The 22,797-nt window shown below is 42.6% G+C and overlaps 1 protein-coding gene across 1 annotated transcript in view; it reads right to left on the bottom strand.

Annotated features, from left to right (window-relative positions):
- lrp4 (low density lipoprotein receptor-related protein 4) overlaps nucleotides 1–18,666 on the bottom strand; it is a gene marked incomplete at its 3' end in the record, with an annotated part of 180,773 nt that extends 162,107 nt beyond the window's left edge. The window contains exon 1 of the mRNA XM_080493399.1: nucleotides 18,296–18,666. Within this exon, the coding sequence (XP_080349525.1) occupies nucleotides 18,296–18,356 (61 nt within the window). The 5' untranslated portion in view covers nucleotides 18,357–18,666. The remainder of the gene's footprint in view (nucleotides 1–18,295) is intronic.
- Nucleotides 18,667–22,797: the final 4,131 nt, after the last annotated feature.

The raw sequence follows: 22,797 nt of genomic DNA, 5'->3' as shown, positions 1-22,797 counted from the left end.
CCAGGAGCTAGTTCAGGGCCGGTGCCAGGGCCCGTTCTTAAATGAGCACCGCAGAAGAACCGGTTCTTTTTCCACCACGGAGCCAAGTGAGAGCCACAAGATTGCGTGACTCTAAAACGTGATACGTCACTGATTTCACCAATTTAGCACTGACAGCGCTCATACAAGAACGAGGAGACGGACTGTATTCATCGGTTTTATGCGGGTAGCTCCATCTAGTTTCGCCTGAACCTCGGATGCAGAAGAAAGAGCGAGAAAACATTGCGTCTCCTCGTATCTCTTTTGTTGTTTTTTCACGTCCGTCTTGCTTTATTCCGGAGCCCCGGAGTGGACAGAGAAAAGAAAGAGAAAAAGCGTGAATGAGTTTGGGGCTTATTTTTCAACATTTCGGCATTCCATTGTGAATTTCTGCTCCTTTCACTTTATTTCTGGATGTGTCTGAATCAAATGAAGAATGGAGGTGTAGAATGATGGAACGCAGCTCTACAGCCGTTTCCAATGGCAACCTACATAAACACACGCTGATTAAAGTTCTCTTTCACATGAAGCCATTAAAAGGCACATTTTATGGATAAAAAATACAAGCTTTCATTTACAGTAGTATGTAGTTTGTTTTTTAGTTGCCGATGAACCAAAGGTATCACTTCATTATAAAGAAGTTCTGGGTTAGCAAATAATATTGGAGTGTCTCGTAGCGGGGCGCAATGCAGCCGCACGCAGACCTCAGCCTGCGGTCATAACGCCATCCAAGACATGAAAGTGAAGTTAGTTACAATGAAAAATGAAAATGGAAAACTGCTTCTAAATTATATATCAATATAGCTGGCAGGGCAGAGCAGGAACACGCCAGCACTCTCAAGAGCCACGGCTCCACGATCGCTAATTAAAAGATCTTGTTCCCTCATATTATTAACTTAAGGGAGCGACTTATGTCGTTCCCACGCTTTATTTTTTTTCTCTATAACCACGCCGGGGCTCCGTGTTCGCTGTAGTTTTTTTAGAAAGCCGATTCAACCTCGCTTGCGCCTTGGAGGTAGCGAAAACTCTGGCGATCACGCCGCCCTCCACTGATGATGTGTCAGGCCCTGGTCTGGCTCCGCTCTGGCCCAGCTACAAAGTGGGGCCAACTAAGCACCCGTTTAGCCCCTGTTTGGCCGGGGCTTTGGCAGTGGAAAGACAAACTAGGCCCTGGTTCCTTCCGGTGGAGGAGCCCCCTCCTAGGCCAACACCTGGACAGGATCTATAAGCAGCACCACACTTCTCCAGTCTGCGCAAACATGACTATTTCTTCCTTAATTACCTATTAAGTTAGGGGTAACATACCCTTGCATATTCGATGTTTTCTATTTGATTTTAAGCAGTTAACCTTCAACTCGGCTAATTCTTTACACTAAATTAAATACCCGAGTGGTAAGCTTTAATTCTCTAATAAAGATTCAACTATTCTCCAAGGGGTGGGGGCGGTGGTGGGATGTCACACACACACTATCGACTTCACCACATCCAAAGATTTTACAGCGACAGATCGCACAAAAACCACAAAAGTCATATAGCAAGTCTTTGAGAAAATCCTTTGGGGCCACGACTGATTTAGAACAGGTCCCCTAAAGTAATCTGTGGACTAAATGAAAACGAGGACGATGTGAGACAATGGACTTTGCCCAATATAAATGGATTTGTCTCCTGATGGCCGGTGCAATAACTTAAGTAGGCGCTTCTCAGAATAGAAACCCCATAGATCAACCACCTAGTAACAAAAGAGGAAAATCATGCCGACCCAATTAGTGCAGACTCTCGGCAGAATATTGTTGTGGTCGACTTCAGTTCACTGCCGTCCCGGCAAATGGTTCCCTTGGTCCTAAAGCCTGTACTCCGACGCTGGATTTTCTCTTATCAAGATAACTTCAAGGTCTAACCCTGAGTTTTCGGTACTACGACGCTCGCTCACTTCTCACCGTGATAAATCACCCGGGCAACTTACGCTGAATGTCTAACTAGCTCTAGACCAGGTTGTGTTCTCGATAAGCGGTCAGAGTTCTGCCGCCTGACCAATCAGATCTCTTGGAAAAACACCTGCCCATTGTTAAATGATGGTGATTGGTGCGTGGGTTCAGCGCTGAGCTGCAGCTGAGAAATTAATTTAGAGTGATCTTTTTGACATAAAATAAATCCTGGTCACTGGGGCTTTGAATGATGTTCTTGTCTTGTTCCAGGTCTGTTTTTCTCCACGTGATTGATCTGGAATAATGAGGTTAATGATCACACCTGACAAAACTGCAGAAACATGAATTTATGGAACGCAGAACTACTTGTGCAGTCGTGGTGGTGGCGTCTCTTTATATCGCAAATGAATTAATAATCGTATAATCTCACTAAGTCACACATTAACAAGTCAGGAATGGTCTGGCTTCGGTTGCAGCAGCAGTGTTGCTGTTAGCCTGGTGAATGTGTTTTAATTCTTCATATTTTCAGAGAATAACTGCTCCTTCAGTATTCTGTAAACTGCTCTGTAGGATTTCTCCGTGTGTCTGAATGGTCAGACGCTGCAAACTCTGCCCCTTTGATATGAACGCGCACACGTAGGTCTGGATTGAACCGTCGAGTTGATAACCTGCTTCGTATTACCGCTAATCAGGATCAACGTGTCTGATAAATCAACCCAGGAAACAGAGAGAGATCCTGGATATGTTGAGCAGGAGTTCTGTTGTTGTTGTTGTTGTTATTATTATTATCTTTCACCAGTTTGCCTCGAGGCATAAAGACTAATTCTAGCTTCAGTGAGTAGTAACTACAAACCTTAGTCACTGTCTCACCGGCTTTTATTCTCTTTAATGTGCATTTTCTTCTCTGCTTTATAACAAACTTTGACACATGCACTTCCCCTAACCCCTTCCAAAGTAGAAGGCACCAGAAAAATATAACAATGTGTTGCAATAAAAATGTAAACTTTATTTTCTCAACCTTACAGTGCAACAACCGCAAAATCACTGGTCCAGCTACAAAGAGATGAAATCAAACATAAAATGTAAACTATTCTGCAACAAAGGGCCATCTTTCCAAGAAACATCGGTCTTAATACGAGCAGTACACCCAATCGTTAAAAGAAATCAGAGCTTCAAAAGGTTTGGCGAGTCTCAATCTTGCAAACATTCTTACGTTGACATTTGAAATTGACCCATGTAATCACAGCCCTGCATTTAGGAACCATTTGTGCGTACAACGATGACAGGGCAGCCTGAGTTAATCAGACATCAGAGAACGACCTTGCACACAAACACCAAGCAAAACAGACTTTGTTGTAACAAAGCAACCGCCTGATGTGGATGTTTGGGGAAAGCAAGCATAGAATACTGTCCAGTCTTTAAATTTGCTCCATGTTGTGCAGCCCTATTTGATTGACCACCTCAACACAAGTTCGGTTGTTACCATTTCCTAATCTGTCAAACAGGATCACAACACTTTCTACTTATTATATACCCAGCCATAAAAGCAGTTGTGGACATTTATCACTGCGCCTTCCATGAAGGACTCACTTAGGCAATGACACATATCTGCTGTGCTTTGCTTTATCCTGACGGCGCAGTTATGAAACGCGGGAGTTGTAGTATCATACATAGCCGCTCGTGTATAATCCAACTCTTTAATCAGTCACTGTAATTGCTGGGATGGACTTTGAACCGCAGACATATTTGTCTCCGCTTTTCATCCATAGCGTAACAACTGAGGGAAGGGAGGCGAGGAAGCACTCGGGCCCCGGCCATGCAAAGCTCCTGTCCCGGCCTCCGCGAGCAGCCAAGCAGAGAGGAAGAATAGAGGGGTCACAAACAGAAGAAAGAGTTCTGGCTTGAAAGTGGAATGAAGAGGGAGAGAGACGGTGAAATGGAGGGGGTGGAGTAGTGCCGAATGAGGGAAGAAGGGAGAGTGGAGGCGGCAAACGGAGAGGACATGATGGTATACAAGCCCCCGGAGGCAGATTGAGTGCTTTGAGGAGCCCAAACAGCGCTCTCCCCTGAATACTAAGACCTTTCATAGAGGCAACACTGCTACAGAGATGCAACCCCAAAAGCCTCTCCTTTGAGGGCCCCAGCAATATATCGGCCTTTCAACTGCTTGTGCAAGAGAAGGTCTAATTGGAAGCCGAGGCGATGCAAGGAGGGGTTAGGGAGGTGGGAGCTGAGGAGCTAAGGAGAAGAAGAGAGGCAAGGAGGGGTGCTTGATTTAAGAGGCCATTGTTTTAACAAGTACATTCGGCCTCCCCCTCCTTTCTCCTCATGGCCTCCCCTTCAGATGCCCACACTCCAACAGAGTCAAAAGGCGGCGTTTAGCCCCTCTGAACCAAGAGGGGCTGGGCTTGTTTTGACACTTTGTCCTCCTTGGCTTCTGTGAAAAGGCCCGGCTTCTATGGGCCACTCGAGTTCATTAGGAAGTGCAGCGCTTTCAGTCGCGTCCCCATTCCAGCTCCAGGCCTCAATGGGGCCTCCAAAGCCCTTTGCTGTTTGTTTAATAAATACCCTCACCACCTCCACAACTACCACCTCCAGTTCCCTCATCGCAGTGCCTGCTGGGGTAGGGGTCCGCTGAGAGAAAAGAACAATGAGGGTTTAAGAAAATAAAAAAAAGCATTGGCATACAAGCATGATGACATAAAAGCCGGAAAAAAGAAAAAACATGTTAAGGCAACATTTTCCCCTCCACGAAGTTTGAATTACTCACAGTGCTTCCCCTGCATCAGAGCAGCGAAGCAAGCAGCACCGTGCGTTAGATCACGCACCAGTTAGGTGTGTGAGTGTATGTCTCTCCAGAGTCCGGTTTCAGCTCTCACAACTTTAGAATGACATCAGTGTGCGTCAGTATCGAGGGGACAATAGTGAGAGATGTCACTCTAGAAGGGTAAACAACACTCTGAGATCATTTGAGCCCCGAGGAAGTCTTGGCCATTCCTGTGTGTGTACATGGAGATAATTACTGTGAGAAAGTAAAAGTGTGTGTGTGTGTGTGTGTGTGTGTGTGTGTGTGTGTGTGTGTGTGTGTGTGTGTGTGTGTGTGTGTGTGTGTGTGTGTGTGTGTGTGTGTGTGTGTGTGTGTGTGTGTGTGTGTGTGTGTGTGTGTGCTAGCAGCTACTGCACAGGGTATATAGTGGGTTACAATTTCTTTCTAATTGTTTTTTGTGTCAAAGATGCACCAAAGGTTATTGCTACTAAGTCAGGACAACCGTAAAAACAGGTTATATTGCGCTTTTTGCAATTGGACACAGTTTCCATAAATGACTCGAAGCGAGACGCAACCACAATAAGCCAGTGTGAAGAGAAGGACCACATGTCTCAGCATATAACCACATATAACTAAACCTTAATCTTTTATGGCTGGTATAGTTATTGAAAGACCTTATGACCTCACACTTCCCCTTTTGTTTCCTCAGACTGAAATGCACCAAGTCAATGATTACTTATGAAGCAAATTAACAGTTCTGTGCATTTAACATGCAAGATGGCTGCTTCATTCATTCCTTTATTTAATTTCAAATGTGCCTTATTTGTGCTTATCAGAATACATCAATCCATCGTTGCTACGTTGGTGAGCACAGATAGGAATTATGCACAAGATAATAAAATAATGTAGTTTTACACATTTAACATATTATTTTAACTTAGGAATAAAATGCAATAATAAAATGAAATAATGCAAAGTAGGAATAGTGGTTAATCAAAGCCATGTAACATACTGCTTTGCATTTACAAATCTATTAATGCATTACAAAATTTAATTCAATTCATGGTTTGGCCTTCTGCTGCAATCCTAGTTTTCCATTTGGCTTTACTGGAAATGTAACTGTGTACTCAAGCTTAGGAAAGTACTATATGTTTATATTAAAGAGAATACCTGCAGAGAACAGTACAATATGAAAATATTCCTTTGCTTTGTAATTGAAATTAGAAGAGGAAAGTAACATATGAATCATTTTTTCTTTAATTTAATTGTTTTCAGTATCGTTATTACTTGTCATGCTTAAAGTAAATAATGTGAAATTGATTAGTCATTCATTTAAACTGTGGATTATTTGCAGATAAAATGTTTCATAACACATTTTGGATGAAATCCAATTAGAAAAAGAAATCCAAGACAATTTCCCTGCTGCTCTTATTTCCCTGCCATGCATACGTCAGACACAGTAGCCTTTAGAGGCAAGTGTCACATTAAAGCAGGTTTCTGTGTCAGTCTGTGATATTTCTCTGGGCAGACATTTCATTCCAAAGGTTCTGAAGCATTTATCCTGCTGGTTTCAACAGCCAGAAGGACACCAGATATGCAACAGGTGCTCCCCTGCAGTAGAGCTGGAGGGCAGCGTGGGAGGGGAAGGCGACACCGATCTTCCATGTGCTCGTATCGCTGATCAAAAAGTCACCCAGGACTTTTCAGTTCTTTAGCAGCTGAGCAACACGGCAACATCGGCGAAACACAAATTGTGAGATTTAATGTGGACACTAATGAGCTTAATCACAGTAATTAGCCATTCATTAGATATCCTGCTCCCACTTGTGAACACTGCTCTCGCAAAATGGAACTGAAAGTTGATTAGCTGCAAGTAAAGCTTCCTAATTATTTGAGTTAACGAAGATCTGAGCTCCCTTTCACTTAACATGCAGTGCAAGCGCAGACACTTCCTTGGATTTTTTGGGGGAGAAATTCTTAACAAAAAAAAGCTGATTCTCTGCCACAATGCAAAGGGCTAAAATTCCCAAAGCAGCAGATGACTCCAGCCTGAGTGCTAAAAAAATGAAACGTTCTGTTAGTAGGAGGTCTTTGAAATCATATCACACTCTTTATCTTATCTGGAGATGGGAGCCGTGTGTGTGTGTGTGTGTGTGTGTGTGTGTGTGTGTGTGTGTGTGTGTGTTTTTTGTTTAAAGCCTGTGCCCGAACAGGCCATTTGTGCATGCAAGCATGTTGAGGGAGTAATGAGCCTTCTTCCAAGCACCTTTTGGAGGCAATCTAGGAGACAGCTGCCAACCCCCCCCCCATCTGCAGGGACCCCCTCTGGTGAACAAAGAGGGTGTGCCAGGCAGTTAAAGATGTAGACCCTGAAGGCCCCTAGATACTCCCTTTTTGAAGCTATAAGAACAAGAACAAAATTCAGCAGTGACGTCAGCCAGCTGCCGAAAAAAAGGCTTTTTCAGCAGGACTGTTCATACTCCGAAGAGAAGCTGTCGAACTCGCAGGCCACACCTCCTCACAGCAGCCACACGTCTGTGAAGCGGCGCTTTAACTTTAACTGCACAGTTTATTTCTCGCCTCCAGTGCTTTCAGACATGCATTTTGCAGAACTGTTTCTGTAATAAAAGAGGGAGTTTTTGTCCGAGTTGGTCCGGTTTTAACTATAGATCGTTTGCAACGGATGTCAGATTTCCCATGATCCTCTCCGATTCGCTTGGGTCCGCCATCTTTTATGGATACAGCTGCATAAGAACATATCTTCAATATCGGATTCATGTGATTTTTCCCAAATTTATCAAGGATTGAATATTCCAGATAAAGCCAGGTATCGCGGTAAGATAGAGGAGTGCGGTGGGGTTGAGGACGATGTAGGCATCGTCCTCAAATGTAGGCACGATCTCCGTGTAAATTAGTCCACAGCCTCTCGCCTCACAGCCAGAAGGTCCCAGTTAAGAGAAAAAAAAAAAAAAAAAACGAACATTTTTTTATCTCAAGTGGGTCGGACCAGTAAAATAGTGCCATCAATTTTTACTTTTATAAATAATTATATTTTGCAACTTTTCAAGGAAAACGGACATAACAACAAAAACACCACCACCACCCTGGCTCAGACAGGCACAATGACGTTAAAAGGTGAACATCTGTAACATTAATGAGAAGATTAACACACCGGTCCTTGTGCAAATCCCGGCAGGAGTTTTCATGTTCTCTCCGTGCGTGTGGTTTTTGCTCTGGTGCTCCGGTTTACGCCGATAGTCAAAACAACCTGCACCGTTACTCCCTGAGCTACACCCCCGGCCTCCATCACCTCCCCAGAGCGCTACGCTGTGTGGCTGCTGAAGACGGTTCATTTGGTGAAGAAATTTCCTGTCGAAGGACGAATGAGGGACTTTTAATAAATTAACTCTGCCGTCAATCTGTCCCATGTAGTGAACGTCTGCTCCAACGAGCCGACGGAGTAGACATATGCTAGTAGATCGTTTACTATATGTGTAGAGACCCTCCAGTCTACACCATAAGGTAAACGTTCTATTGGAGTATGTCTATAGTGTAGACATACACAATCTTGTAGAGGTCTACTACTGTATGTCTATGTAAGAGATCATTCTGTGTTGAAAATCCCCCCAAAGAAAGCACCAACACAATATGAAACGAAACATTGTCGCGTGCAGAATTGTTAGAACACCCGACAACTGCGCACATAACTCCCATTTTACACCTTCCTCAATAGTTACCGCCGTGTTGTAGATAAAAGTTGTCATAAAATATGGCGGACTCTAGCGAATCAGAGAGGATCATGGGAACTTTGTGACGTCAGTGCAAAAGATCTATAGGAGCTGACAGCTTTTCGTGATACGTTGAGGTGCATCACGTAAGCCTGCACTCCGACATTTTAATGAGCTGCGGCGCTCGTACAGTTGCGATGTTAGAAGCTAAATATGATTAAAATATGACTGATAGTCAGGAGCGAACTGGAACACGCATGCGCAGCACACAGCAGTGCAAAGCTTCGGCAGTGCGACACCTACACAGTTCGGCCAGGACGGTTGGCACAGCCAAAACTAATTTCTTCGGCCAGAAGGAGCTGAACGAAGGAAATGACGTCCTTTTGTTCAGCAGGATCTGCACTGCCGAACCTTCTTCTTGTTCTTATGGAGTATGAATGGGCCTTAAGTAGTTTTTAAGGTACTCAGCGGGGAAGGAACACATATAATAAGGATGATTAAAAAAAAGAAGGAAAAATACAGCAAAGTAGTTGACAAACAATTATGTGACAAGATGAATCATAACAACAGAACAATGTGCTGACATTTCAACTGATAGGCTCCTTCTTTGTGTCCACATATCGTCTTACTGTTATCCAAACAGAGGTTACAGAATTTACACTTTGATTCAGAAACTTTCCAGGAAAAAGACTTTGTAACCGGTGGTTCGAAACACAAATGAAAGATTTGTTCTGCTATACAGAAGTGTTCTGATGCACTTTCCGTTCTACAGTTGCAGCTGCTGTGAAGCAAAGCCGAAGAAGAACCAAACCCACAGGCAGGAAGTGAGTAAAACCCATTTATGTTAGGTCAACGCTCTTTAAAGAGAAAAAGACAATTATTAGAAAGGAAATAGTATGTGTGTGGCTTGCAAAGATTATCAAAACAACCTGAGTCAAGAATCTGATATCAATTACAATTTAAAAAAAAAAAACAAGTCTTAAGTGCTTTCCATAAGGATGGAAAAATGGCAGGGGTGGGCAGCAAGCGAGCTGCTGCGCTGGTTGACAGAAAACATGTATACACTCAGCAGCACACATTTAGTCCATGACCTCATTGTGGCGAAGGAGGCCATATCCAGTTAAAGATGTCTGTCTCTGTCTATAAGCATTTGCATATTTCCTCGCACCCAAACTGTAGAAGCTGTAGAAGGATGGCAAAGGCAAAAGCCACCATCTCAACCAACAAACTTGGCAAAAGTGGCATTTTTCATGGTGCCAAACTCCTAGCGTTTCGTGTTTTATTTTTGTTTAAATAACAAAAGGTCCCAAAGAAGAAATAACCTTTAAATATTTGTATCAATAGAAACCACATAATGATCTGTCAGGGTTGCACCAGTACCAATCCCAGCATAGGGTTTCATGTCCGATCCTGTATGAGGATTCTCGTAAAAGTACTCAAATACAACACACCCGATAGGTGAAGCTTCTCGTCCACAGAGAACCTCTCTGCCAATCAGCTGAGCTGTTAGCAGCCTCTGGTAAAGACGATAAATGGTGGCAGATGTGTCATTTTCTAAGAAAAACACCAATAAAGTTGAACTGATCGCAAATGTACATTAAGATTGTGCCATTTCGATCATATATTAACGATTTAATATATAGCATTTTTTTTTCTCAGCAAAGCTAAAGAAAAAGGGTGCAAAGCTGATGTTAAGTTCATGCCAAGTAACTGCAAGTATTTGAAGGTAGGTATTCCTTCTCTGTCAGTAAAAAAAAAAAAAAAGTGGTCCAGCTCTACTATCTGTGGCACTTCACTTGACAAAGCATCGTTTTTATTTGCTGAAAAGGAGAAACGGTGTTCCAGTGAGGCTCTTGTGACAATGATTTATGAGATAGTATTGAGGGTACATGTTTTGCTGTGCGTCAGTGTGGCTTGTCAATGCAATTTTCAATTGTTTTCATGGGAACAATGGCGCTCTGCAACACAGAGAAATAAACTATGTCAGGTTATGGTTACAGAGGAAACATTCAAAAGGCGATACAGAAAAGCTCTGTAGTGGATTTCTCCTGTGACTTCGTGGTCAATCTTCACAAATCAACAACATCCAAAAGACACTTTGATAACAATGGTCATTCAATTTTTTTTTTTGTCATCATTCCCCTCACCAGTGCTTGGTCTACAAAGAGATGCAAATGATAAACTACTTTCTATTCAGAAATAAAACTTTCAACTGGCCATTCATCTCCAAGATTGATTGGAGACCGTCTCACCAAAAAATTGACAAAGGACCAACTGTCCAGCCCTCATAAATTGTTCAAACGTTTCTGTTGCCCAAAGAGGAAAGAAAAAAAAAAGAAAGAAAAAAGAATAAATCTCCAAACCATATGTTTGCTTGTGTGACATGATGTGCTGTTAACCCATTAGGCATGCTGGAAGTAAACGGAAGCGCAAGATCCCCCTCCACCTTCAGTGAAGAGTGGCAGCAGACAAATATATAGAGGATCCCGTGATGTCTTGGTTAGTCAGACAAAGAATAAGAGGCTTATTTTCATGCATGTTGAATGAGGCCTTCTATTGCAACAATCTGATCATTTCACACTAATGTTTTTCTCCAAATTTGCCAGAAAGCCATTAATGTCCCTGCAGACCCCCGCCCCTCCAAGTCACATCGAGTGATGAGAGAAGCCAGAGCGGAATTTAGTTACTATGGATTCGTAGGTCTGTGTGTCCTTCAAAATGTCTTTGTGTCCCTGCCCTCCCCCTCTTCCCCTGGTTGTGCTCAGACAGTGACTCTCGAGCCCTGCTTATCTTTCTGTCCTCTACAGCAGACCCCCGCTGAGACATGGACCCAGAGTTTATTACAGTCTCCAATAATCTGCAACCCCAGAGGAACTCAAATTCATACTCGATGGCAAAAAAAAAAAAAAAAACACACACACACACACACACACACACACACACACGTCAATCTCTACACCAAACGTCTGAGGCAACGTGACCTGCTTTTGTTTTGTTTTTCTCCACTAAATTGTGGAAAAGAAAGAAAGTAAGACCCTGTTTAAACGACAACGTTTCACGTGACACCTAAACCGTTAAAAAAAAAAAAAAAGGAGTGTTTAGAGCAGCAGCGGACACACTGACAACAATGTAGTCCGTATGCCGAGCCACTAGAGGGCGATGTTGCTTGATTTCATAATGAAGTCACACAGACGTGTGCAGAGACCAATACGCCATAAACATGAAGAAAAAGGAGTACCCGACGTCCGTAAGGACTGATGACGCATCGGATGCTATCACAGGAGAGTCTCAACTATAAAACTACTGATCTGGACGATAAAACAAGAATACGGACGGCGGGTCAAACCACTACGGGTCCGCCATGTTTGTTTATAAGTGGATGAGCAGAAGGAAGGGGAGGGAAGGGGAGAGATACGCGCATGTGCAGTAAAAGCGCTCCATAGCCTCCGGCAGTCTCTGCAGGAGGGAATAGCGACCGTGAAAGAATCTTTCCACCTTGGGAACTGGAATAAAAACTCCAATACAGTGGATCCGCACACCGGTGTCGTGTAAACAGTGAACGGACAACTTGTCCACAAAACTACAACCCCGGGCAATTCGTCCACGACTGTTTTTTTCCAGCATAAACACTGGCAGCTGCCCAGAGCGCAAACTCAACAGGGTTAGGGTTCAGCACCGGCTAAGATACGGTCCTCAGAAATACGGTTTTTAGAAATGTATTTCTGAAAACAAATAAGCCAAAAAGTTAAAATGCTGCTTCATAGATGACGGCTTTGAGTGATGCGTTCAGGTGCATCACGTAAACACGCCCTCCGACATATTAACAAGCTACGGGGCTCTCATTTACAATGATGGCAAACTGCTCCACCCATGGGAGTCATTTGGGCTTTAGCGTTTTGCTGAAGCGACGCTCCACAAACCACTCAGGATACAATCAATTGCGAGCCACGGCTCTAACTCAAGTCGGTGCGATACAATGACAAGAATTTTGCTGAGAAGTTGCCTTTCCACCCCAGACAGATGTTTGAATAAATCATGGTGTGTTTTTGCTCAAAGATCAAGGAGATAAACCAAAGCACATTTTAGATTCCGTCACACAATTTGACATCAATATGAAAAAACACGCAAAAAGTCTTTCATTATTCATGCATCCAAAAATATAACGGCCTTTTGAATTTGACACAGATTTTCCTCTGCAGGATTATTTCCGTTGTTATACCAAAAACAAGTGCTTTCCCCACAGACCGTTGCCAGTGGTTGGCTTTATTTATTTACTTGCTTGTGTGTACTGAAAGTTGACATCTGTGACATATATTAGTGCAGTGAGCATAATTGAGATGGGTCCTGGCATCATGTTCTGAAATTAGAAACGATCCTGAAGACGGAAACTGCCCGGGGGGGGGGGGGGGCTCTCACACAGAAGGCCAGAGGAGGTTTTTGCAAGAAGACGGCCAGGTGATTTATAGGAACACGAGGAACGGAGTCAGTAGAAGGGGGGTAAGAGGGATCTATGGTGTGACATTATCCATAAGTTTTGGGGGGGGGGGGGGGGGGATCAAGTAATCACAGGTACCTTCACTGCTACCTTGGAGGTGCAATTCCATCCCCTCAACAGAGCACAGCGGGGGTATCGGGTGGCCCACTCTGCCTTCCCCTGGTGAAAGCAAAAGCCTGGCCAACACCAACCTAACCAGCTAGACACACACACACACACACACACACACACACACACACACACACACACACACACACACACACACACACACACACACACACACACACACACACACACACACACACACACACACACACACACACACACACACACACACACACACACACACACACACACACACACACACACACACACACACACACACACACACACACACACACACACACACACACACACACACACACACACACACACACACACACACACACACACACACACACACAAAATGAATTGTTCAGCCTCAAGCCTATAAAAAGCTCCAGCCCAAACAAGTACATCAGAGTGGAAGGTTGAACGTGCACAGAAGCCAAAATAAATCAAAGCTCGTCAAGAAGAGGAGCAAAAGGAATCTGGTTTTGGAAGTCCAAGTCATTGCCACATCTTCAAAAATCAAAAGTACCGTCACCTACAGAGCGAAACCGGCACCAAAGACAACCCACGGCTGTGGCACGAATCCGTCCGTAGGCAGTTATTTGGAAGTATCAACATTGCTGCGCCATTAATACCAACACGATAACTCTGCGAACGCTCAATCAAATGTGGTATGGAAGCGGTTTAGCCAGGCAGAGTCGTAAATTTACATTTGGAGGCACAAAAGCAGTTCTGCAGCATCGGAGAGAAAAAAGAAGGCAGTCAGTGGGGAAAGAGCGTGTTTGAGCGAGCGTTGATCCAGGATGACGAAGGCAACACCAGGGGACCAATCAATCCGACGAGGGGATGCAGGCAGCGGGGAAGGGCACGCGGGATGTCAGCAACTTGAACTTAAGAGGAGGGCAGCACAAAGACAATACAAGGCCAGTCTCTTCCCCTCGCTTTTATTAAAGCAACTCCTGCTGTGAATCCCTCTTAAAAGTCATCACTTTCCCCCTTTTATTTCCTTCTGCTTCCTCATTTAACTACTCCCAGCGTTGCAATGATCACTCAAATGCGTACATTAATGATCAAAAGGAAGGTTTATCTTAATCCCTTTTAGATCATGATGCATCTCATCTGTGGGGCTTTGTCGGGCTTACATTTTTCTAATCCAAAGCCAATAAGGAAATCTGGGTTTCAACATCAGCGCCAAAGCAGAATTTTTTTTTTATATCTGAATTTGAGTTTATTTTAATTCTTAAATCAATATATTTTAAGCGAATGAAAGGGGTATAATTGAGAGTTCTCTACAAGACAACTCACCAAAATTGTGTTTTCATGTTTACTTGAAGGTTAATGCTTTCCGTCAGAAAGTGCATATACACCACTTTCTGTATTTCAAATGTTCGGACGTGCTGCTTTCCTGTGCTCTCTGGCATCATTATTAAATGATTGTTATTATAGTAGAATTTCAGGCATATAAAGGTAACCAATTTAAAAATGTATCCTTGGGTTTTAGAAAGCTGCAAAGGACATTTTGATGATGTCATTCTTTTATGTGTGTGTGCATTTTACCTTCATCATTTCTTTTTCCTTCTTTGTTTGGCTTCTGCAGCAAAAAAAATAAATAAAAAATCCAACCAAGCCCACTCAAAGAGTGAGTTTTTTGGACGCTTGCCCAGCTGTCAGATTCATACATAAGAACCGTCTCGGTTTAGTTCTGCACTCATCTGCAGTAGGAACATTTCCTCTTGTTCTTAATATATCTAGGATTTACCTGTTAACCATGTTCTCCAGTGGGGGATGAACATTTTTTTAAAAGAAACAGCAAATGAAAGGGCTGTGAAGCCCTCAGTGGACCAACACCTTGGAGACCCAGCGAGTCCAATCAATACTTGATCAGTAAATGAGGAGCGTTCGGTGGGGGTCTGAGCCATGGGTGAGGGGCCATGCCGTCCCATGGCTCATCATTAAGCTGTATAAACCACTCTCCAGCATGCCATTAGTCCAACCCCTGCCTATTACTGCAAGGCCACCGTTCTTTGCTGAGAAGGCATCTTGGCCTTAAACACATGTTAGAGATACACAGAAAACACGCATCAGTCCAAGACAAAAACACCCATGGGTGGAGGGCTGTCAGATCCGACCAGCAGCCGGCCTTTAAAGGCCATTAGGTGCACTGTTTGGACTATATACCCTTTATTGTTTGATTCCTCTCCCAAGAACACATAAAGTCCATCTAGAAGTTAATGCAACCAAGGAGAATCCTTAAAAGACAACAAGCTAAGGTTTAGAATAATCCATAAATATTCATAGTCAGTGTGGTGCACAGTTTTATTTAGCCCATGGGTGTCAAACATAAAGGACCATGGGTCAAAATTATCCTGAAAGAGGCTTCAATCCACCAAACCTACCAAGCAAATTGTAACAATGTTAAAAAAAATGAAGATTTTTTTTAGATAAAAACAAATTTCTTAAGAGTAGCACACAACACTGAGATCTGAGCCGAGATATCAGTGATGCTGCCATGAAAGAAGGCAACCTAGCATTAGTTTCAAAGCCATTTTGTCAGTGTGAGATTGAAAAACATGTATAATTCAACAGCTATAGAAGTTTTTTTCCAACATTTCACTGTATTTTGCATCGGAAGGTTTCATAAAAATTGGCTTTATGTTGAGGTTGTCGTCATTTTCAGTAGTAATTGTTTTGTGTTAAAATGTAGGCGGGGGTGTGAACGACGTGGGGACGCATCGAACGAAGAACACGGAAACGACCAGCGGCGGCCGGCTTTACCCGGCCACAATTCTGCGGCCGTCTGAGTCATTCTCTGTGACACAGCACAAACTGTCATTGTGAACAGCAGCATCCAGCGCCTGCTGAATCTCCTCCTCTCCTGTTACAGAGAGGAGCGTCTGCACCTCATTAAAAGACGGTGATGTTGTGTTGCGCGCCGACGTTTCAATAAACCCAGTTAACAAAACAACCGCTGAGCACAAAGCGGCGTATGTAAACAACGAGAGGGTTTACAACTGATGAAATATTATAAATATATTGGTCAAGTCGAGAGTGGCGATCATCGCTGCCAATCAGCAGACGGCTGCGTTGTTGCTCCTCCTAACAGACCCGTTTTCTCGTTGCGAGGCACCTCAATGGAGGGGTGGTGGAAAATCGGAGCCGGTGATCGCGGTTTCTTTCTGTACCATCCACAACTTTTTTTAGTCGGACCATGCGAAAACCCGTCCCGCCCTGCGATGTCCCGACACAGATAGAGCGGTGGAATCGGCACTTAAATGTCCCCTGAAATAAAATGTGTTTGACACTGGCTTTACCGTTTTATTCATCCCCCATGAACACAAAGTCCATCTTAAAATTAATGCAACCAAAGAGAATCCTTAAAAGAAAAACAAGACGCTAAGGTTAGAATAATCCATCACTATTCAGAGGCAGTATTATATGTTTTCATTTAGCCAATCAGTTATAAAAATGCTCATTCAGAAGTGTCATTTTTTTATTGAACAGCGAATAATCATGATTTGAAATTCACAAGTATCTAAATTCATCAGGGCCAAATTTGGTTTCGAAAGGTTCTTCCTCTCAGAACTGGAATAGGACCCACCAGCAGGTCCAACCACCCCAAAAAAAAAAAAAAGAGCCAGCATTAACTGAGCTATTTAATTTGTCATCATGGAAAATGACAACACCAGCAGCTCAGATTCACACACTGAACACAATGGCATGTTTTAAGACACGGTGCAGGCCCCGCAGACTTAATTGCTTTATGAAAGAACAAGCGCATAACCAAAAGACCGCAGCCCTCCGACCCAGATAAAGAGGGAAGGCAGTGGGGGGGGGGGGGGGGGGGGGGGGGGGGGCGCCATTGATAACTACATCAAGGATGAAAGGGCCGACTATAAATAGGATGTGGATCATCCAGGGTGGCTTTTGTTTTCAATTGGATATTGACTTTTATCTGGTTGACATTTTGAAGACAGTCTTTTGGTGACATTTAGGAGTTGTTACAATTACATCCAAACCCCCCACCACATCTGTGATCCGACCAGCCAATTACAGGTGTAATTTCTGCTGTCCTGCCAGCTAAATCTTTTCAAGACAAGTCAGAGAGCACGACGGACCATGCGTATGTGTGTGTTTAGAAATTGCTTTAGTAGGGTCCTTGCATTCCAGCGGCTGTTGTAACATGTTGTAAATACAAGGTGTTACAAAAATATAGGAAGGGGGTGGTGAAAATCAGACGGGACTATTATGAGCGCTGCTAGAGGAGGTGGTGATGGGGGGGGGGAGAGATTTGAGCTGTCATAAATAAACAACTCAGTTCAGCTGCAATCAAAGCACGGAAAAGCATGTATGTTTCTTCTGAAGAGAACAGAAAAAGAAGGAGCCACATATTCCAAGGGGAAGCTCTGATTTTTTTTCAAAGTCGCACAAAATGTAGATTTGCACATCAAAAAAAACAACTTTCATACATTTAACATCCTGCTTTCAGCTCCGTGCATCCAAGACTGGGCAGCAGATTAAACAAGAATCTACCTGGACAAAGATCTACTAATTTATTCCAACATCAGACACTACTGGTGTCAATTTGCATTAAGAGGTGAGGTCTGACAGCACGTAGGGTACAAGCATACACACTCAGATTGAAAGTAGCCTTCAGGCAGCTGCACCTATCACACAAAAGAAACTTAAAAAAAAAATTAAAAAAAAAAAGATTTGCATAAACACAGTAATCAATACAATTCAAAACCATTAGAATGCTTTTGCAGCTGCACACACTTCAGGTGTAGAGATGAAAAGTGTGAAATGAAAAACGGATTCTCTTGGAAGTTAAAGCAGATAAATATTACGGACTGCTGCAGACACGAGAGCTCGGACCTTCAGATCCACAAGCATGTTGTCAAACAACTTTTTTTTTTTTTTTTTTTTAAAGAGGACTGTGTGCACTCCAAAAAATGTTTGCTCTATTTTTACCCTTATAAATGGCGCTGAGTAAAAAAAAAATAAAAAATTTAAAGGCGGTCAACTTGGCTTTAAGTGTCTGGATGTTTAAGATCAAGCCAGCTTTCCATATAGATCATTTAAAAAGGAAAAAAAAAAAAAATCTCTCGCTAAAAGATAAAAACACCACCGGACCACCGTTTCCCAAACACACACACACACACACACACACACACACACACACACACACAGGCAGGCAGTCAGGCAGTCAGTCAGTCCCCCGGCTTCCAGCGTCGATCCACGGACATTTTCTTACCTGGACTCTGGCTGAGCAGCAAACTTATGAAGGCTCCAAACAGCACCGCGGCCAGCTGCATCTTGTCTCCCCCGCGTTTCTCGCTCTCTTCTCCGGGCTTCCCTTCCTCTGTTTTTCCTCTTCTTCTTCTTCTTCTTCTGCTGCTCCTTCTTCTTCTTCTCTGCACAGTTCAAATAACAATCTTATGCAAAAGAGCACGCTCCGGATTGCACCACTAAACTCGTACCATGAGTGACTTTCTTTTTTTTCTAAATTGTATCCCCTTGTGCCCTCACACGCCTCCCTCCTCAGGTGAGTGATAAGGCGACAGATTAAAAAGTTAACTCTGAAGAGGAGCGCTCAGCTCAGCTCGGCTCCCCAACATGTTGTGCTTCGAGCTCCGGCGCTGTGGACGCCAAAAGGAGCTGTGGGACGTACCACTCCGACGCATAGGGGCACTGAACCCGAGTCTACGGCGACATTTGTGAACTAACATCCGTCTAAAATCATATATTTTATCATATTTACCTTGAAGTATTCATTCATAATCCAGTCCCAAAGAGAGCTACTGCAGGAGTTCTGCTCTGTCCTTATTTCATTTGTTATTACTTTCAAAACTCCCCTATCCCGCGACAAATCGCCTCGTCCAAAAATCTCTGCTCTTGTGGTGTCATATGTTAAGTTGCGTCTTTTTAAATGTCTCGAGGTCCCGAAAAGGATGATATCACATTCATTCGCAGGCAGAACTTCACATTTAGTGCTTCTGAACACTTAGAAAAAGTTTTCTCAAATCTATCTCTGTTATGACTTAAATCTGTTTTTAAATGACCATGAGATGAGGTCATTCCACACGCATTATTCAGCATCACAAATTTACATTCAAGTCACCAAAACAGCATTATGGTTGGAGTAAAAGATAGTCAATTCCCAAAAAAAAGGTTGCAAGTGGAAGCATTACTTCTTCTCGACTAGTTCCAACAGAATTATAACACAAGAATTGACTTGCAGTTTGGTCAAAAGAAGTCAGCCAAGTATAAAGTCACTATACATAGTGTGATCCAGCGGTTCCATTAAACATCAAACAAGTGAAGTTATATTTATAGACCAGCGTCATATTTTCTCCCCCCAAACTAATGGTAATACATGTCTTAAATTGTCAATGTAATATATTGTGAAAGTTTCCTTTTTTCTAATGACTACAGTGTATAGGTGTTTTTGTTTTACATTGTGCAGTTTATAGTGGACATGTTATGTCCAAAAATAAATCTGAGAAGTACTTTTAACCTGATTGAAACTGTGAAATCAACAATAAAAATTCAAGTTAGTATCTTTGTATAAATATATAGTAGTGAAGTCAAATGTGTGTGTTCAAAATACAAAACACTATAATTTATATGTTTTAGAACATGAATGATTTAAATAATAAGAGCCAATCTTTTTAAATTCATCCACACAACAAAAACCATATTTACTGTGATTCATTCAGTATTTCAGAACACCAAATACTACAATACCCATAAGCCACCAGCATTCCCAAACACCACAGACAGAAAGAAAGACAAAGACAAAATTAAGTTCACTTGAACTGGATTTTATTTTTCACGTAAAAAAAATTGTAGTTTAAACAAAGAGCAATCTTGCTTGAGCAAAATATAGAAATTATGCTAAAATATTGCTATTTTTTTTTTTTTAAATAGACCTATTAGAATATTTCTTATTAGTGTACTGCTGAATCACGAGACAAACACACAAAGATAAACACCACGCACACTCATATTTACACATGGGGGGTAATTCCGGGGCACAAATTAACCTCACATGCATGTTTCTGGACTGTGGTTGGAAACTTGAGTACCCGGACAAAATCCATGCACACACGGGGAGAACACGCAAACTCCATTCTGTGTATGATTTTAGATTTTCGGATTTTAATGTCTTTGCTGCGTCAATATATTTTTGTTCCTTCTTGTACTTTTATGAATACTTTAGGACAGTTTTACACATTTCACAAATGTACCTGTGCAAAAATCACACATACTGAAGTTTAAAAAAAAATCCCAAAGAAACTGTGAATCACACTTTTTCTGTGAATTTTCTCATTTTCCAATTTCCTCACCTTCATAAAGTCGAAACAAAACAGTTTTACTTGAGCTGCAAATGAACAGTTATTGGTAAATGTCAATGACTTGTATGTCAGCTTAATCTGACTTTCATTACATCTTTGCTGTTAAGCCCAAGTGTGAAGAGGTTTATGAGCTAGTAGAGAAGAGGGGAAACAGGCGTATAAAGATGACCCCCCCCCCGAAGAATAAAAGAAAAAGAAAAATCATAACTACTTGACATAGAAGGTCATGTCAGACATACACTGGTGTCGGAGTCCAAAATAAAAAAATATTACATAGACAAGTGCTTTGGATTATCCTCATCAGTAGTTTATTTCACTATTATCTCTCTATCTAGATTAGTTATAATACTAAGTGCAAGTTTTCATTATAACACGCACTTAGACACTGTCGTGTATAAGGCACATAATTGTAATCTTCTACCTCATATCCAGAAGATATTCAAACGCAAAGAGTCGACATAGCCTCAGAGAGGAACTGGTATTAAAAAAAAATTTGTAAAAAATAAGGAAGAGCAATTTTTTGAAAAAGTAGATTTATGTACGAGGGAGAAGTCTTTGGAACAACTTGGACGATAACTTCAAAAAAATCTAAAATGCTTTAAAAAATTTAAAAGGCGGTTAAAGCTCACCGCTTTTGAAAAATATGCTCAGGAATACTTGTGTTTTAGGTGAACTGTAAATGTATTTAAGTGACTTTTCCTCTCTCTCAATTGACCCCCTATTACACTGGCAAACCCTTCAGGGTGTCCCATGTTTCTTGTTCATCGTCAACTGGGGTCGGCTCGAGCCCCCGGTGACCCTGAACTGGATAAAGCAGGCAAAGAAGATGGATGGATGGGTGGATGTATAGATAGTTGGATATGTGTAATTTTGTGCATGGAGGGTTGTCCCTCAGTGATGGATCCACAATCTGGGCAGAATCTATCCTGCTTTTCCATCATATGTCAGTTGGAATAAGCCCCTCCACCCCAATGACCTTGCTCAACCTAAAAATAAAATTACAAAAGATGGATGGATGGATGGATGGATGGGTGGATGGATGGATGGATGGGTGGATGCATGGTTTCCTCCAGGTACTCCAATTTCCTCCTACACTCCAAAAACATGTATGTGAGGTCAATTGGAGACCGTAAATTACACCTAGATGTGAATGTGTGTTTGACCTGTGATGGACTGGTGGATGGACTGATGGATGGATGGATGAATGGATGAATGAATGAATGAAATGCTTGGATCTCTGGTGACCCCACAACGTAGCTGCAAACGCAATCTTGGGAATCACTGAATCAGACAACTGTAGTTAGTGGTACGAATACTAGCAACAAAATATAATCAAATCTTCCATCTCTCTTTTTTTTTAAATTATGACTTTTTCTTTCATTCTCAAAGACATTGTCTCAGATAGGGTCCATTCATAATGGAATAAAAGTACCTGAAGCCCTCAGTCAGTGAAAGTGACCTACAGAAACAGACTATTTCACTATCGCATCCATTAGGTGCCCTGAATGATGAGACAGTAATTCAAGGTTTGACCTTTTCCTCCAAAGTGGTCTTGTTCCATTTTTCTCATGAATTCCTTCTGAATTCTTTGCAAGACACCGGGATAAAGGGTAAGCATGTTGATCAACACATTTGAGTAGTGACTGGATTATAACAACATACGTCGCAGAATAGTCCTTGGACTCAAAATCGTTCCAGAAACTGTTGACATGCAGAACAAAATAACCACTTCCTCCTGCGAGAGCAATAAAATTGATATACAGTAGAACCTCTGAGGAGCGGACCCGGTAAGAGCGGACACCCTGTACCGGGCGGATACTTCACTGTGCATGGACACATATTTAACTGTTAACACACCTTAATGAGCGACAACGGACAGGTTTTCCTGGCAAATTTCAAACTGAGCGACACTAAAACGGCCAAAATACTTGGTCTGGACACGATTATTGGAATATTCAGACGTTGTGGTGGTGTCAGGAGATTCGTTTTGACATCTGAGTATTCGCCGCTTCTCCGCAGCAAGGTGCTGCGCTGCTTTCCGCATTGCGTGTCCGCAGACTGTGCGCGGGCCGCGGGTGATACATGATGGCGTCCATACTACATCCTGGGCTCACTTCCGCGCGCGTTCCATAGCGTAACGTAACGATACCGAAACTATCTGCACTTCTGCTGCCCGGCAGAATGTTTATGTTTCACTTCAGGAGTTCTGAGCCGTCTGGTTCTTTATTTGCTTTTAATTGTTTAGACGTGGAGACGGAGGATCTCTTCACACCCAGTCACTTTTGGCGCATGCGCAGTCAGCGTGCACAGGTCGCATTGGTCACAAAATGTGGGTTGTGTGGTCGACCACAGAGGGTCGGAGCGGACCCTAGTGCGCAGGGTGGATTACGATTTTGAC

Source organism: Lipophrys pholis (assembly GCF_963383615.2).
Source record: "Lipophrys pholis genome assembly, chromosome: 2".
Lineage (NCBI taxonomy): Eukaryota > Metazoa > Chordata > Actinopteri > Blenniiformes > Blenniidae > Lipophrys > Lipophrys pholis.
Note: the sequence above shows the minus strand (reverse complement) of the source record. Positions and strands in the feature narration are given on the sequence as shown.